Genomic DNA, 18,793 nt, shown 5'->3' on the forward strand with positions numbered 1-18,793 from the left:
TGCTATAGGCCATACTTTGTATTTTAAATGGCTGTGCCCAAGGCTTGCCTCCCACGCAGCCTGGGCACCTCTACCTCAGGGCAAGCCAGGCCCCGGGGCTCCTTGCAGCCTGGCCGCCGCAGTCAGGCACTAACAAGGGGCACGGAGCCACAGCTTCTCCCGGAGCTCCCCCGGAGGGACGCCGAGCGAGGCTGGGCTCTGCGGGGCCCGCTCGCCAGGTCTCGGGGCCTGCGGGGCCGCCGGATGGGAGGGGAGGGAGAATGGGGCCGGTAAGAGGCGAGGCTGGAAACAGCAGCAGTCCCGAGGCGGCCCTCCGCGGCGGGGAGGCAACTGCCTGCCTCCTGCGAGCGCCGCGGCTGCCCTCGCCCCGGGGCCGGGCGGCAAAGCCCGCTGCACCGCGACACCGGCCCGGGCCCCGCCAGGGGCGGGGAGGGCAGCGGCAACGGCCGGGCCCTGCAGCCTCCTCGCGCCCCTCCCGCGTCACCGCCGGGCCGCGTTGCCGTAGCAACGGCAGCACGTCGGGGCAGGGCGAGTTCCGCCCCGGCCGGTTGGCTCCGCCTGCCGCCACGTGACCTGCCCGCCTCGCCGTGCTGGCGCGTGCCCGCCGCTTCCGGGGGGAGGGCTCGGGTGTGCCGCGCCGGTAAGTTTGGCGGAGCGGGCAGGGAGCGGCGGCGGCGGCATGTCCGGCAACGGGCTCAGCTACAGCGAGCAGGGGGGAGAGGCGGCGCCCGAGCTGGCTCAGGAGGCGGCGCCCACCACTACCCCTTCGGCTCCCGCGGCCTTCGGGCTCTTCAGCAGCGACACCAAGAAGTAAGGGGACCGGGCCGGGCCGGGCCGGTCGGCGGCGGGGGCCCGTCGCTCGGGACTCGGGCGGGCCCTGCTCGGGGTTGCTGGGCGGGTGAGCAGTGACCGATGCCGTGGGCGTTAGGGCGGCGCTGCGCTGATGGGACCCTGCCCGGAGGCGCGGGGGCCGGGCGGCGGAGGGAGGAGTGCGGCCTCAGGGTTTCTCCCGGGCGCGGGCAGCTCCAGCGGACCGTGGCGGGGAAGCGGTGCCTCGGTTGCCCGCTTTTACCCCCTCGTGAGACTCCGTGGAAAAGTTCGCTTGCTTACCATTAAGGCGTTCATAGCGGAATGGGTAACGTGTAAAGTTTTTTTTGTTGGGTTTGTTTGAAAAACTGCTTATCATTTTTCCTCTGTTTGATAGCTAACCACGCTAGTTTAATTTTGCCTTCAAATGTATTTTTTTAAAAAAAAGTGCTTAGAAGTGTTTGTGGGAGTTGTAGTTGGAAGTGTAGTTGATCATGGCGAGGTGGCCAGCTTGAAGTGGGTGTTAACAGTGGTGTGTCTTGGCCAGAAGTCAAAATGAGGAAATGGAGGAGGAAAAAAAAACCGGCCGAAGTGCACTGGCACAGAAAGCCTTCAGCTCCTTAAAGGAAAAGTGAATTGGAGAGGAAAAAAATGTGTTTAAGTGGAAGGATCAAGAGGTTTGCTAAGCTGGAATTGTATCCTATAACAAATTGGAAATCTATTCCAAGAGCAACCAATAAAAAGCACCATAAACTAAGGTCTCATGTACATTAGAAAATCGATCACTTCTTCAGTTTGATTGTTCTGAACAAAGAGAGCATCAATGCTCTAGAAACCTCGACTGATGTGTTTATTTTTGTACCACACCAAAGTAAATCACAACAACGTGAAGTTGCTGTCACTGATGCTTAGCTCTGTGAGACAGCAGCTGATAGGCCTCCTCAGTTTGCCAGACAAGTCACATTTCTCTTCCCCTGCTATTCCACTAAATACTTTGCTTTTTCATTCTGTTCCAGTTAAAATTTTCGCTGCTTTAGCATGGATGCCCTTCTGCTGACTTGTGTGTTGTAGCTGTCCTCTTCCATAAAAAGAACTTTGCACTTTATTTCTGAACAATTGTTTTGCTGCTTCTTTTCCACAGAGGGGGGTACCCCAATCATTGGTCATGGCCATAATTCTCTACATAACTCATTTAATCCTAGACTTCAGACTGTTTTGCAGGTGAAGTATAGCTCTCTATCTTTTATCAGATTGTCCTGGTTTCGGCAGGGACAGAGTTAATTTCCTTCCTAGTAGCTGGTACAGTGCTGTGTTTTGGATTTAGGGTGAGAATAATGTTGATAACACACCGATGTTTTAGTTGTTGCTGAGCAGTGCTTACACTAGCCAAGGACTTTTCAGCTTCCCATGCTCTACCGACTGAGAAGGCTGGAGGTGCACGAGAAGCTGGGAGGGGGCACAGCCAGGACAGCTGACCCCAACTGGCCACAGGGACATTCCATACCATGTGACGTCATGCTCAGTACATCAGCTGGGGGAAAGCTGGCCAGGGGAGCTGCTGCTTAGGGACTGGCTGGGCATCGGTCTGCAGGTGGTGAGCAATTGCATTGTGCATCACTTGCTTTGTATATTATTATTATTATTATGATTTTATTTTATTTCAATTATTAAACTGTTTTTATCTCAAGCCACGAGTTTTCTCACTTTCACTCTTCCAATTCTCTCCCCCATCCCACCGTGGGGGGCAGGGGAGTGAGCGAGCGGCTGTGTGGTGCTCAGTTGCCAACTTAGGTTAAACCATGACACAGATGCAGAAGCTGAAGTGACTAATTCTACCTGAGGCTGCCCAATGGTCAGAGGGAAATATAGCTCTGGGGTCCTGAGATGTTTTGTACACATGTATGTATATGGTGGTCTTTCATTATGGAAGAACCAGAATAGCTTGTGATATGTATGCATACCTTATTAATTAATTGCTCCTCCAGGCTTACTCTTAGACTTGCAGGAGGGAAGAGAAGATCCATCCTCCTACGGAAGGGCTTGAGAGGAAAGCAGGCATTGATCTCTGTGGTCTTTTGTAGCTGACAAACAAGTTCTTGTTGAAATAGGAAGTTATCCACGATTAAAAACTGTGTGGGTAAGCTCTCACTATGGATTGGGTAGTTGACGAACAGACAGTGTGCAGCGAAGATTATGAAATCTGTGTAGTGTGAAAAAGCCATTGGACTGCAAATGAGGGTTATTGTTAGAAAAGCAGACTGCGTTGCAGTCTGTTTGGAAAATGCAGTAGTCATTTATCAAGCATATAGCATGTATGTCATATAGTCCACACCGGTAATAGCCCAAAAACTCTGTATTGAGAAAGAAACAAAATTTCCTTTCCTTAGAGCTGAAATGGAAATCTTCTTAGAACAGGGACTGTGGCCCAGATGGAGGACATCGTACCTTTTGGTGGTTTGGTTTTGTGTTCTTTAAACTGGGCAGACCTGATCTCTCCCTGCTGGGCATACAGAGAAGTGCAAGATTTGTCTCTGCATCTTGCATATTGAAGTATGGGAATAGTGGGGTATTCCACTGGTGCAAATAAAACTACTGTTATGGCTTTTCAGAGTTCGTTTGCTCATCTCTCTTGATTGTCACTCAACACTGCTGAATATGATCTTAGATATGCTTATGTCCCATATCATTGTGGTGTTTCACTGCTTGGCAAACTTTTTTTGTGGCTGAGGAAGAGGGATTCTCTCTTAGATTCTTCCTACTGATGATACAAGAAGTACTCCTTCTCAGCAGAGGGGCAGATATATAATATATGGCCTGGAATGTTGCTGCAGTAACTGTTGGACCAGAGGCCTGCACTTGCCTGTTGCCAGTTAATCTGAACAATATCATGTGGTTAAAGTATAAATATCAAGATATTACTGTAAACACTTTCTTTAAAAAATCCCAGGCTCTTCTCTTTTTGTTGTCTGTCTTCTGCTGTTTGTCATGAAGAGGAAGTAAGCCAAAATGCTTCTGGAATAAACAAGTTGTTTATTAGGATAGACTGTCTTCAATCTTGTGGCATTTGTTATATAGAACAGCATATGACAAGTTGCATGCGGAGGCACAAGTGAGTATCAGTAGACTTAAATCTGAAGTTGACCTAATATAAATTGTGTCCTGTTTTGTTTTTAGCATTTCAGTAGAAATACTCAGCTGAAATACTTATCTAAAAGTTCTGAGCATCCCTTGGTGTCAAAAGCCCATGTGTCTTATTCTCCTGCTAAAACTGTCTTTTTTACCTTTAGCAATTCTATGATTTATTAATTAACTTTCAGTTACAAATAGAATCTTCAATTAAGTTAATGAGCATAGTATCTTCTCGACATGTTAGTGTTGTGGTTTGGTTGAGACACATGCTATCAGTATTGAAAATATGTCAGTGCCTCGAAACTTCTGTCGTGGTGACATCTTAAACTTGAGTAAGTGGAAAGTTTGACTGTTAGAAGATCAATAAAGATGAAATATTCATTGAAATAAACAGTTATGTTAATATAAACAAGGTGCAATAGGTTGCATGCACCATGTGCAAATAGTATGTTTCTCATTAGTTAATATATTGTATGTATCCAATGCAGTGCAAAAAAAATAGAGATTGTAAAAGTACAACTTTGGTCTGCTTCTATCAGGTAACTGTAAATGTTCAGGACAAAAGAAGTGAGGAAAGGAGGTTTTTCTAAACTCTATTACATAAATTATTATTAAGTACAACATGTACATAAGAAACTTTTCTTACCGTTTTTGACTAAACTGAAACTGTTCTTGAATAAGAGATTTCAAAACAAATAGGAGATTGGGGCAAGCTTTTTCTGAGAGTATTGAATCCTGACTAAAGAGGCAAATACAACTTGCCTGCTTGGTATGTATTGCTTTTAAAAAGCCTTTTGGTTAGTTAAATCACTTCAGATACGTCAGAGGTGAATCTCGTGTTCAGAGGACGGAAATTTTGTGTTCATTCTGTTAAATATCTCAATAACTGAATAATTAAAAGATCTTATGTACCTGAGATGAGTCAGTCTAAACCTTCTTGTGTGGAATGGGCCCCATTGCATGGCTGGAGATGCCTGTTCCTCTCCTTTCCCTCTCCCTTGTCCACACTTGTCACATGAGCTGTCATGTATGGTATTCCTTTATACAACTTGTATACTTACATTTTAGGAATTTATTCGTGTGTACAGGTAGGTAGTCTGACACTTGTCTGTGAACTGGTTATGTTCCAGACATAGGTCATTCTAGGTGCTCCAGATGTACATCATTCACATGCCCCACATGTTTGAAAAAAGAAGAAAAAGGGTCAGGTTGTGGGCCACCAGAATAATGGAAAAGGTCTGCAGACAAGTCTTTGCCCGTAACAGGAGTTTTCAGCAGAAAATTGGTAAGAGCCAAGGGGTCACGTAAATCTTACGGACAAGCTGAATCCAGCCTGTGGACCTCAAGCTATTTCTCCACGATCTCGATTAATGGAATCCATGAAATAAGCACTGCCTACTTGGAAGACTATCAAAATCATCTGTATAGTGTAGAGAGATACCGTTTGATGCCCATCACCTAAGGCAATAGGGTATTTTTATAGTTACAGTATGTACTATTGCTCTATGTAGAGGGATGAAAAGTCTAACCACCTTCCAACTTTTAAGAAAACCTGGAGAGATAATTAGTAACACAGCATCCATGTTAATTGCATACATTAGCAACACAGAATCCATGTTAATTGCATACATTAGCATGCAGCTATTACTGCCTACAGTTAATTGCAGGTGGACAGAGGATTTTAATCTATATTAATTGCATTTTAAACAAAATTTACCTGCATGTAATATTAAAATATAATAACATTTCATTTTTGGAAATGATACAATTTCAATAAAACTAGCTATTGCTGTATCTAAACCAACTGTAAAAACTTACAGGTGAACCACATGAGTAATGTCAGTAGGTATCAATTGATAAGTACAGTATTGAAGCAGATGGCAAAATTTATAACACGCATTTTCAACTTTACTGATTTGCATCTTTAAACTGTATTCCTGCCAAGCAAAATACATTTGTAATTTATTAGACTTTTTCCTGCAGATCTGGCTTATGCATTCTGAGCTATTCATCAGAAAACTCAGCAGGGCTGCAAACCCTTTTTTTTTTTTTTCTCTGAGATTTGCAAGCCTGTTTTGCAGAGAGCTGATCTAAGGTGGTGGTTTCATTAAGATACTCATTCCCTAATTCGCTGTGCAGAAGACTTTTCCAAATCCATCAGAGCCAAAAACTTGCTTTCAACAGCTGCCAGAGATGTTCATGGAGTCTTAAATTGATCTAGTTTTGCCTTGGCATATCTTGTTCAACCAGTCATGGAAAGCTTGTACATAGACTGCCATTTGTGAAATTCTTGGAGGAGACTCCAGCCCTAATGTTCAAACTTGATGCATCCACTAGCTCATTGGCACAACTACTTTCTTTCCCCATCTGTTATAATGGCGCTATGCCCACTAGGATGGTGATATGCCAGTTTCAGTAGGATGTACAGGCCAGCAAAGATGAATGGTTTGGATGAACTGATGACTCTACAAGATACAGTCTGAACCCTGTAGTCAGTACCAGGATAGGAACTAAATGCAGTATATGAACATGGGCATACTACTGCAGAGCACTCTTCCAGCTGAAATCGGTCAAATCTGACGGGAAGTGACACACAGTGAATATATTCTTATTGCCATGCACTTGGCACATATGAGGATGCAAGCAATGAACTGTTGATTTGCTGTGATTCTCTGTAATGTAGTCATTAAAATTTTTTTTGAGGCTTTTTTATTTCCTCAGAAAGGCAAGTTTTATAGTTTAAGGTCTTCACTGTGGTTTCTGCATATTTATTATGTTGTCATATATTTGGCTTAGATGCTTGCTATGGTCTGCATCCTGAATGGCATTAAAAATACATTTCTGTAACACTGTTATAACATTAGGCTGACACTTGCAAGAAATTCCAGACCTTCTTAGTTCTACTTTTCTGGAGACTATCCTTCTCTATGCAACCCTGCGGTAGTTTTCTTACTTTGAGAAAACCAGAATTCTTTTGGCATATCAGGATTTTTTTTTTGGCATCCTGCTAGAAGATGAACAGCATTGTAATGCTCTTTAACAGCGTTTCTGAAATGTGGGCATATATGTAAATATACTACCACTGTTGTAGGTTCTGGCAGTGAAGCACCACCTTTGTGGTGGTATCTTTCAAAGAAGCCTCTTCCCACCATTTTCAGGAAAGGTGGAAATACTTACCGCTTCTCACTCTCCTATAATCCTTTCACAACTATCAAATGCTGCAAAGTGATCTGCAAATGTCTGCAAATTCTGATCACTGGCCTCAGGGCAGGCTGTAAATTGATACAACCACTTAAGTGGCAGCACCACCTCAGATGCCACTTTTTCAGCCTTCAGGAAACTGATCTGTGCCATCAAGGAAGATTTTTCTCTCTTGCAGAAGCTTCCCTGCAGCATCGGGGGTGTGGGCACAATCAGAAGAGGTCATATGCAGTGGGATTGCAAGATTGGTACTTCTGATCCTTACAGACAACCTTTCTTGATGCTGGGTGAAGTAGTGTCTATAACTACGCTACTGACAACAGATAATCTTAGATTAAATCACAGTCCTTTCCAGAAAGGGTTTCAAACTGCTTTGTCATACTAGCTGCCATCTGGTTAGAGCTTTTGAAGTGTAGGTTGTTTACATATCTGCATTGATGTTGGTGGTAGCAACAACTTACATGCACTGAGTTGCTCAAGCATTGTTCAGGTACTATAGTTTCACTACAGGGAACTGGGAAGATGCTTTATTCAGTTTTAACTTTACACTTTTCTATATGTTTCCTCACTGAGAAGGATGAGACTGTACCTAAACCATCCAGATGGCAAGTGCTTTGAGAAATTAGTGGCAAAGCAGTCATTAAATGAGTTAAAGTATGTTGCTGGTCAGACTGTAACTGGTCTTGTTCTGTTCTGTGGCTCTCAGATTTACAGGATACTATAGTTATCCTGGTTTTCCTCACATCTCTGCTGTCTATCCTTTAAAACTACCAAGTTTGCTTTTTCAGTAGTATGTTTGTTTTTCAGAATGAAAAATTAGGGGTGGCTGAAAAGGAAATAGATTATTTCTTATCTCAGTTTCTCTTTAAACCACAGTACAGCTACACTCATAATCAAATGATTTGAGTCTCCCTTGAAATAATAGTTGAATTCTGTGTTGGTGGTGTGAATTGGCAATAAATATAAATAGTGTTACAATGGAAGAGGATGGCAATACTGAATAGCACCACAAGATGTCATTCAAACAGTTTGTGGTATAGAATGAAACACAGTGAAACTCAGATTTCTTAACTTCCTGCTAGAGGAAGACCCCAAATCAACAGCAAAATAAACTCAAATTGCAGCATGTGTTCGCTGCTGTTTTAGCTTCCATGTTATATGGCTCTGAAATCAATTGACAGTTCCTCTTTAAGTGTTAAATGCAAACTTGTTTAGAGTTTACACAATAGCCTGAGCTAGAATAAGGCAATTTATTTTAAGGATTTTTGCAGTGCCAGTAAGATGTAAAAAGAACCTGATTTTTTTTTTTAAATATTATTTAAAATTTTTTTTTTTAATTTTGTGGGGGGACATGGGACCTTCCATAGGACTTCATTACTACTCAGGTGCCAAGACCAAAGGTTAAGCTGCTCTGTCAGTGTGGATTTTCTGCTTCAAACCTGGTAACATTCACAGTATTTAGAACTTCACATTGGAACATGTTGCTGTGCTGCAGGCAAAAAACAATAAATCTTAGTATGCTGTGGTTGAAAGTATGTCATCCAGACTGAAGTCTCCTAGAGACTTTGAATGCAAGAACAACGCAGTTGATGTTGTGTAACTGAAAGTATGCAGTGGAGGGAGAACTTAAACCAAGAAATGCATTATTAAAACTGTTGAATGGGACTTTTGTAACTTCTGTTCTTGTTCTGTAACAGGTGGTTCCATAATATCAGAACTGGTGAAGGTTGCTTCCTCCCCTGCAGTGGATTTGGTTGTCGTTTCCTGTATCTTACCTTGCAGTAACACAGTTACTGTGCTGTCCTTGTATATGAAGAGCCTCTGTCTCACAAGTTTATTTGTTTAAAATTCCTTCCCCTTTTCTTAGAGGTCATTAAAACTGTTCCCAGGTTTTGGGGCTTACAGATGGCATGGGGAATCATAACTAAGTTCTTATTTCATAAAACAGCAGGCTGATAAACTTCCAGGAGTAAAGATTTTGTAGCTAAAGAATTATTGTTGCATTGCCAGCTGGGCTTCAGTTGCAGTTTTGATACTTGCAGAACTTCTGCTTTTTACAAAGAAAGCCTTATGATTAGTGGTGACTTCCTTCAGTAACTGGGTACGTTAGAACTGTAGCAAATGCTGACAATTTATGGGTTTCATCTTATGGTGTTGCTAAAAAGAATAGGAGATACAATAAACGTGTATCTTATCAGGGTTGAGTAAGTGTTCTCTTAACAACAGTTGTTCAGAATAGTGCAGTGGCAAATGATATGCCACAGATTATGGATTAGTATTTTACTGCGATTAAAGGTTTGTGATAGTTACTTTGTCTTCTTGTAGGACCTGAGAGAGAGGCCCAGACTGATCATTGACACAGCTTGTTTAAACCTCAGTGACATACAGTTATGCCTACCCTTTTTTGTTTTCTGTAAAAGTGGGTAATGTTGCTCAACGGAATCTGAAATCCTAGTCTTAGTCTGAGCAAGATGCCAGTTTCAGTGACCAAGTGTGTGTTAACAAGACTACAGCATATTCGGAGTTGTTCTTTAGTTGTTGTTTGCCGTAATCAGCATGGAGAGTAATGGTCAGGGTCCTTTTTGGCATAAGACTGCAGGCTGTTAAAATAGTTTGGCAGTATGTTTTCTTGACTGTCAAGCACTAGTTTTTGTTTTGTTTTTCTTTCTTCTTTTACTTTGGGGTGTTTTAAGTTTTTTTTTTTTCTTTTTAGCCGCAGGGGAGTAGAGGGAGCATGAAAGAGAATGAGAACTAGAAAAATCTAACTGGTGTTTTTTGTTTACTTTTTTACAGTAACATCTATAAGATTAATTCTAACCAGTAGGCCTGTCATAGGTCCTGTCATATCCATACCCCTGTGGTATCCAGAGATGGTGCAAAGGCATATGAAGAAAGCAGTGCTTGGAGGTAGAAAGACAAAAGTAGTATCTATCTTAAAGGCTACAATCATAAAAATATGAAAACATAGAAGAAAGTTAGAAATTGTCGTCTGCTGCTCAACATTCGACCAGTGATTTAAAGACAGTATATTATTCTGGATGTGTTTTGTGATGTCCATCATGTATCATCGCAGATCTGTCACGTGTGATGCTTGCTATGAGACAAAGTTAGGTGATGAATTTGCATTTCTACTTTACACCCCCTTAGCTTTCAAATTCTTACATTGAGGAATACAAGCCTGTGGTGGTAAAGATTACAAAGGCAGCTGAGTACTGATTCTTTAATATATTAATAATTGGCTCATTGCCTTTTTTGGTAGATGCTATGCAAATAATAAAGATTGTATTTCATAGCCTGTTCATGTTGTATATGGGTATAATATTTCTAATAATAGTCCATATCAGTGCTTTCAACTGGCAACTTTTTAGGACAGTGGGGCCGTATTATATAGAGGTTAAGGCACTAGACTACCACTTGGGAACTTGGGGAAATCTTGTTGCATTCTTAGATATGGCAGTGGGCAGACAGGTGGGAGTCGTCTTGTTTTTTTCTTTTTCCCTCTCAGAAAGTCATTTCACCTCTTCTTACTGTTAGGGAGAATGGGGTCAGAGACAATATATTTACTCTTACAGAGGTTTTTTTGCACCCAGTGTTGTTGGGACCATTACTGTCCTGATTCATATAGCTCCGTATTATTCGTAAACTATCTGATTAGGCTTCTTTAAACCTGGTTTTGCTGCTGAAGTAATAAAGCTTGTATTTCAGTCATCTGTAATATGTACCTAACTCTGTAAGGCTAGAATTACTTTCAAAGTTTTAGTGAGGAGAGGCAAAGGTATTGATGCAGCTGGAGGGTTGCTTGCATTTTCCTGAGCTTCTGGCAGGTGGATGTAAGAGATAAAGAAATTATTTGTCTAACATTGTGTACTGAAGAACTGTTGCTTCAGAATAACTAATGAGTATAGAAACATGAACATCAATGTGAGGCTTGCGTTTATGCTTTGTTTTGAGGGATTTTGCTTGAGGATTGAAATTCCCTTAAATCTTCTTAATGCTCAGAAGATGAAAATATTTTTGTACTGTACAATAAACTATATTATGAAAGACTGAAATGCATTTGCCTTTCCCATTGTTCATTGAGGCTGCTGATAAGAGTTGTTTTTGGAGGGAAGTGACCTTTGAAATCTGCATAGGATATTTGTTTCTGGAAGTTAAAACAGTAAGGGAGTGGGTATCCTGTTACTTAGTAAGATTTTCTTTTTTTGAGTAGACCTCAGTCTTGGCAGGCAAGCTTGGTTGAGTGCAGTCATCTTTTTTTTTTTTTTAATACTGTACTTGAAAGAATGGAACAAAATTCTACAATGCTGGGTAAAATAGTTGAGGTGTCTTGCACTATTAAATCTGCTCTTAAAGGGCAAAACTTCGAGGTTACACTGAAACCGTATCTAACTGTAGAAGAAAAAAGGCTTGCTGCTGATCCATATGAATATATGGAGCAATATTTTACTCTGTAAGTATCTAATGCTTGCTAATCCTGGATTATAGTTTGTTAGAAAAGATTAAAAAAAAAAATCAGTTCATGTAACAATTAATTTCCAAATGGTTTCATCAAGAACTTGTGGGTTTTTTCTGTTTTTCCTTTTTTCCCCCCTGCTGCTTTTCTCTTAGGAAAGCAAGGCTGCCTGTAAGCAGGTCTAATGTCTTAATTTCTCTGTTTTATATTTTCCCTGTTAACATTTCAAAATGTTTTTTAATTTGAAATGTATGATAGAATATTTTCTATAAGCAGTTAGAAGTACATTTCACCATTAAATACTTCTTTCTTCTGTCCTCACATCTTAAATTCACCTTTTGCCTTTTTTCTTTGTATTTGTTACACTGGTAACTCATACTCATCCTGTGATTACTGTCTGCTTTTGTCATTCTCAACTTCTGGGAGGTAGTCTTCAGCATGTACTTGAATCTTGTGCTGTGTAACTTCCTCCATTTTTTGCTACTTGATCCTCAAGTTCCAATTATTATTTCCACATTTTCTACTTTCTCATTTGAAAATTTTGTTGACATATTCTTATTTTTTCATGTTAACTTTTTTGTTAATTTTTTTATTAGGTAAATGTATTCCCAGACTTGAATATTAAGCAGTTGCTACAATGTCTTATTCATGCAACACTTGATTCTTTAATCAGATACTACTAATTTTTTTGAAAAGTAGTTGCTTTGTTGGTTGTGCCAAGGAACTGAAGCATCTTCCTACCAATTATATGAGAACTAGGTGATTACAATTTAGTAATATTATCTTGTGCTTTAGCTTTTACTGATGTCTCCATCTCAATTTGTGCATGATTACATGAAATAGCAGTTGGAAACTGGAAGCAGGAGCATAGGACTAGAAGCAACTTTCTAAATCAAGTCCAGTCTTCTGCTATGTAACTTTGATAACTGTGTCGTATAGATTCTTTCACAAGCTAAGCTTAAAAGGTAAGGATTAAGACTTAAGCAGAAGGAATTAAAGTCTCTGGAATTTCTGTGTTCAACTAGAGCAATGTCTCAGGCAAGGTGCTTCAGGCTGATCTAAAACCTGAGACTTACTCAGTATTCTATGAAGAGTAGGTGGACAGCAGTGGGCAGCAAAATAAGTTGTCTCTGTGGCCAAGAACGATGGGAATAGAGAGAGCTGCCAAAAGTTAAATCAAGGTAGCCTTCCTAAAAAGCTAATTACAAACAGAACTACACAGAGATTAAAATGTAAAAAAAGCAAATTATTAAAGGTATTTTAGGTACAATCCCAAACCAACACATTTTTGATTTCTGATATCAAAAATAAGGATATAGAACTGAGGGAAAAATACGGAGTGGCTAAAAAGAGTGTGAGGATAGAGGTGAACACAAGCATGCTTGAAGTGAAATCAGAAAACCAGAGAGCTTAATGCGGAGGGAGGTGTGCCTTTATCCTGGGGAATTGGGAAGAGTGCAATAGGAAGACGTCTGTGAAATCACAGCATTAGTTATTTTTAACAGATCTGTCAACTTGGGGTGGTGTTACAAGAAGAAGGTACACTGGATGTTACCATTTGCCATGGAGAAGGTGGCCAACTATAGACATATTAAACTGATCTCAACAGTACGCAAAACTACAGAACAAAGTTGAATGGGAAGTACAATTTAAAGGGCTGAAGCAAACAACTAAATAAATGTAGCAATAGAAGACTGCCCATATAGTTCTTTGAACACTTCCAGGAATAACTAAAAACAGTAAAAGCCTTTGAGTGTGATACAGACAAAATAAGGAGTTCCTAGTGATATTTGGGAAATGGTGCTGCAGCAGGCAAGGAAATCGAATGCTTCTGCTTTTTTTTTTTTTTTCTTTTAAAGGTAATACTTAAATATTAGCTGTCAAGTGAAGCCAATATTTACAACAGGCCATCTGTATTAGGTTGCTCCAGTATTTAATGAAACACTTGATTTTGAAAAAGACAGTTAGACTTCAATTGGAAGTTGCATGTAGGTATCTGCATCCTGAATTTTGCATGTTTTTCTTCTGGCTTATTAGGAAAAAAGTTTGGTTTTTTTCCCCATCTGGTTGTGGTTCTTAATTTTGTGGATGTATATTGAAGTGTGTGGGCAATGTGGATTTCTCGTGGAGGGGCACAGAACAGATGCAGTACGGGATCTTCCTAAATACGAGGAAAGTCTCTGCTAGAGTGACTGTATCCCTTGCAAGTAGGAAAAATGCTGTTTAAAGTTTTATGAAGGAATGGATGACAACATTTTGTCTCATTGTAACTAATTCTGGCTTTGGCTTAAACCTCTTTTTCTTCCCCATCTGAAATTCTGAGGGCAGTGATAAATCAGAATATATCTAAGTTTTGCATTCACTTTTGAAATCCTGTCTGGATTTCTATGTTGCCCTTCACTACGTGAAAGCCCACAGGATTTGTAAACTAGAAAGCTTTCAGAATTCTTTGGAATATTGCAGGTGTCTCTTCTTGAGCCATTGTTTGCTTTGTGTTTTTTAGTACTCAAGCAATCTAGGCATTACAAAAGCCTATTTCTTCAAAGAATCTTTTTTGTAAACTTTCAGAGTCTGTAAATGCAGTAGGACTGTGGTCTCTTCACATCTAAAAAGCCAAGCAGGGTGAGGCTTCTTATTAGTGACAGATAATGAGAAGCTGGATCTGCGAGAGGACATCCTTATTGACTTAATATTTTTGTGTGACAATTTTTATTTCAGCTGTAAAAAGTGCTTGGACGCTATATGTATCTAATTGGGCTATGTTAATCTTACGGTATGTAGAATAGATGTACTACAGATCTGAGGCTCTTAATCCTCAGGACAGGGGATAGCGATTTACAGTCCAGAAAGGCAGATAAAACCATGAAATTATATGCTTGATTCTCGTTGAAATTCAGTCCATACTGAAGTCTGCTATTGGGCTTTTCAGTGATTTATGTAAGCTGATACTATATTTTAGCATAAACATGTCAACCTCAGACTATTACATATGGTCCTGACTGCGGGGGGGGGGGGGGGAAGGGAGGAGCAAATGAGTCATTGGTTCAAATTGAGCTCTTCTCTTGCCTCAAGACTTCAACCTTCCAGCCAAGGTTCAGCTAACAGCAGATTAAAGTTGCATGGGCTTGCATTATTATTGGAATCTGATAGATTCTTTTACTAAATGCTTCATTATACTAGGCCAGCATGTTAACAAATACAATTTAAAAGTGGGCAAGAAGGAGCAGTGCTTCACCTTAAGTTGCTGAATTGATGCAAGAATATAAAAATGATATTCTGGTTTTATTTTTTACTTTTTTCTAATTGATACTTTACTGTGTTTCTACCATAGAAATGAAGACCTAAAACAAATGTTGGAAAGCAGTAAAGATTCTGCAAAGCTGGATGCTATGAAAAGGATTGTTGGGGTATGTGATTTTTTTATTATTATTTTTATTTGTTAGGGTATCTTTTTATTATTATTTTTGTTGCTTGGATGTCAATACTGTTTTCACTTTACAGATCCTGTACCAAGTCAGTATTTGAATCTCTAAACGGTGTTTAAAAGCTACTGTGAAGTCCTTAATTTGGAATTTTGTGTAGAAATTGCTATATCAAAATATATGCAGTTATATACTTTAAAAATATTTATGTAACAGTGTCAATATGCCTGTAAATAACTATTTTCACTAAGGAGGTGAGAGCTTAAATAGGAGATGGTTCCTTCAGAGAAGCTTCAATTGCTGTCTTAATTCAGCAGACATGAAACAACAGAAATTTGCAGGGGTAAAATGACAGTTTACTGTTTTTACTCTTTTAGATTATATAAGTTTTTTTTTTTAATTGAGCCTGTTGCTTATATATTTCACTAAGTATTTCAGGTGAACTATGTACTCATAGAGGTGGTTAAAGAATGTTTAACACCATTGTGTGTTTAAACCCTATAAACTAAACATCACCAAGTTGATAAAGTCCCTTTGTTTATTCTTAAAAGTATTAGAAGAACATGCTATGGAATGCCATTCAGTGTCCACGTGACTTCTTTTTTTGGGACTTCTGCATTTGCTTTCTCTCATTGTTCCTTCACTCTCCTCCAGATGTGCTTTTTTGTTTTGCTTGTCGTGGGTTAATCCTATCCAAGCATGTACTGAAGTGAGTAGGTACAGGTTGTATCGTGTGATCGTGTTCTTTCCTCTGACTCTAGAGCTAGCAATTTCTCCCTTCATTATCCTCTAGTCATGAAGATTTTACTTAAGCTGGTTGTCTTCCGCTTTTGCCTTTGATCCTAGTCCTGCCAGAGACATCAATTACCTATTAGATCTGGGTAACCTATCAACTACTATTTCATAACATCTTTTTTTTTTTTTGGTGAAAGGTTTCTTGGTTCATCTTCTCCAACATGATGTGGGATTCCTCAGGGTTTGTCCAGTGAGTCTGGCATACAGAGGTGCTGTTGCAAGAAATCATGGCCTTTAGAAGTGCCGTGGTTTCAACCTATGGTGACTTACATTATTCTGCTTCCATCAGAAAAGATCTTTCTTCTGGCTATTATGTGGGCAGGAGGGTTGGGGGGAGTTGCCTGTTGCTCCCTTGGTTTTCTTTTTCAAAAAGGTGGCCAGATCTTTATCTGTATTTGGAAGCTGTTGCAACTGAATGTGTGTGTGTATGTATATGGGGGAATTAGAAATTATTAAATCGGGTCAGCTTTAAATTTTAAACCAAGGCTTTACTAGACTGACTTTTTTCATTTTTTCCTACAAACAGTGCTGTCATAAATAAGTGTACAATGAGCAAATGCACTCATTATAAATACCTGCTGCAGTTCTTAACAACTGTTTCTTTAATTTCCTGGAAGTATATGATACCATGAAGCTGGAGACATGTAGTTAGCACTGATAGCTGTGGTCCTTCATGATCTTAGGCTGAGGTGATCAAGCTCAAGAGTTCTTCAGCAAGGGAAGGCAGAACTGAATTGAGCTCATTCTTTCTTCTGCTCCTCCATTTCCCAATTCCAGATTTTTCTCCTTTAAGTTCCCAGTCCTTAGTTTCTGTCCCTGTTCTAAGCACTGAGCAATGCTGGAAGAGCACTACTCTCCCAGATGGCAGCAGGTACCTTCTGTTTCTTGGATATTTTTTCCTTGCTCAGCTGCTGCTTCTTTTCTCGAAGCAGAAACAGCCTTCTAGCTCGTAAGGTTGACCATTACTTGACTGCAAGCAAGTTGTTTGAATCACTGGATCCTCCGTTTTCGGTCTCTTCCATATTTTCAAGGTATTTGCTGCTTATCCTGTGTTTAAACTGTGTTTCATAACAGACACCTGGTACCAACCTCTGGTTCACGTAACAAACTGAAACAATGAGCTTTACAGGCCAGGACTGGGACCTTGCATGATTAGCATAAGGCCTTGTAGCAGTGGTGATAATGTTCTTGCTGGGCACAAAGATGCTTGTGTGTTAACAGTTGTGTGCTTGCATTTAGAGAGTTCTCAGGGATGACGTGTTTTCCAGAGATGAAAGGCTTCCTCTAGCCTTATTATCAGAGGAAAAAGGAACTCTGTTGTCACAGTATTGTTTAACGTGTCTCACTGGAATGCTCATTTTCACTAATTTTAGGTAGGGGAAAAAAGCTGTTCATACCAATAGTTTTCTTACTCTTTTAGTAGACTTCAAGAGGCTGAACCTTCATTTGTCCCTATAGGTGTGATGGAAAAGTACCAGGAGAACACTGCTTATGGCTCCTTTTGCTGCTTCTTCCTCCTTTAAGGTGGTATGCGAACTCTCTCCTGGGGAGAAGGAGATTCATTATAAGTAAAAACAAATCTGTCTTGCAGAGAGTGACTTTTAACAACATAACTTCAAGCATAGGAGTAGTCTAGTTTTTCTTTTCACTCCCCCTCTTACATCAAGGTGTCTAAGCCTACCTTCAGGTAAAATACATGTGCGTGACTTTAGTGATCAATGAAGTCTCTTTTTTTGTCAGTATGTTATTTTTTATGTTGCTTCCTTACATGTATGGCATAAAATAATTGCAATCGTTCGAAGATTATGAGCAACACTGCTGATTTAGAAATAAATTTGAAGTGTATACAGAACCAAGTTTATTCTACTATATGCATGAAAACACAATAGCTGATATTTCTTTTAAAACATACACTGATACTGCAACAACCAAGATATTCTTGTTACCAGGTCTTGAAACCTGTCTGAACTTCTCATCTGGGAAAAAATCTTCATGGAATTTCGCTCCTGAAGATTTTGGAGCAAAAATTTAGGAAACATTCACATGCCTGATTTCCCACAGAGAATTTCATCCTTGTCTGTGTGTGTCTCTCCTGGGGAAAAAAGAGTTTTAGTACACCCTGACATTACATAGCACTTATTCTAGAATGGAAGTTTCTGTCTGTGCAGGAACTCCAAGTATGTAAGACAACACAATTGGAGAATGTCTAGGCACAGCAACAAAAATGACACGATAGACCTTAGTCTTGGAAAGAACCATTATGTTCTTTCAGGTTAATGATCCATGGGCTAAGGAGGATTTACAGTAATTGTTATGACTTAATGAGTCAAAATACACTCTTTTATAAGACCCTAAATACATATTTACATGGTACTCTGGAGCTATTATGGTTGATCAGTTAAATAATGCAAGTAATGCATAGAGTGATACCGTTACAGCCTATTAGGGAAGTCTAAGGATCATCCCTATTTTGAATAACATGACTTCGGTTGCATCGAGTTGAGATGATTGACAATATTTTATTCTATGATACTTCTCTGCAGTGCATCTTGCTACTAAGTTCTACTTGACTCTGGTCATTCTGAATCTGGCATTTATTACGAAGAGCCCCCAGTCCTGACAGCAGTGGTTCAATTTAGATTCCTAGTTAAAACCCCTTGAAACCCATACAATGTGCTTGCTTCTTAGTTTGTCACTTCCTGTGCTTTAATACAGCTGCAAGAAATAGTTTAAGATGTTAAGTTGGTTAAATTGAAATGTCATGCTGGACAGCTGCTCTTAAACCCTTTTAAAAGTCTCACTCAGTAATAGCTTGAACTACAACTACCTTCTTCTTCTAGCGTCTTTCTTCTAACCTTCTCTGAATATACAGTTTGTCAAGGTATTGCCTGGTTTTGTGTTTTCTTGCTTTTGTGCATGAGATCCTAGTTCTTTATGCCCTTAATGTGTTTTATCAATGAAATACATGAGCAGACCTGTGAGTTAG

General features: G+C 40.0%; 1 protein-coding gene across 5 annotated transcripts in view; it reads left to right on the forward strand.

Moving 5' to 3' along the window:
• Window positions 1–610: 610 nt before the first annotated feature.
• Window positions 611–18,793, forward strand: part of AP3B1 (adaptor related protein complex 3 subunit beta 1) — a 169,445-nt gene continuing 151,262 nt past the window's right edge. For 2 of the 5 annotated variants that reach the window (XM_076363227.1, XM_076363230.1), the window contains exons 1-2: window positions 11,450–11,587; window positions 14,922–14,997. In XM_076363227.1, the coding sequence (XP_076219342.1) occupies window positions 11,568–11,587; window positions 14,922–14,997 (96 nt within the window). In that variant the 5' untranslated portion in view covers window positions 11,450–11,567. Of the gene's footprint in view, window positions 811–11,449; window positions 11,588–14,921; window positions 14,998–18,793 lie in introns of those variants that run through there. The other 3 variants (XM_076363229.1, XM_076363228.1, XM_076363231.1) reach the window with 3 other exon arrangements.

This window comes from Aptenodytes patagonicus, chromosome Z, assembly GCF_965638725.1.
Source record: "Aptenodytes patagonicus chromosome Z, bAptPat1.pri.cur, whole genome shotgun sequence".
NCBI lineage: Eukaryota > Metazoa > Chordata > Aves > Sphenisciformes > Spheniscidae > Aptenodytes > Aptenodytes patagonicus.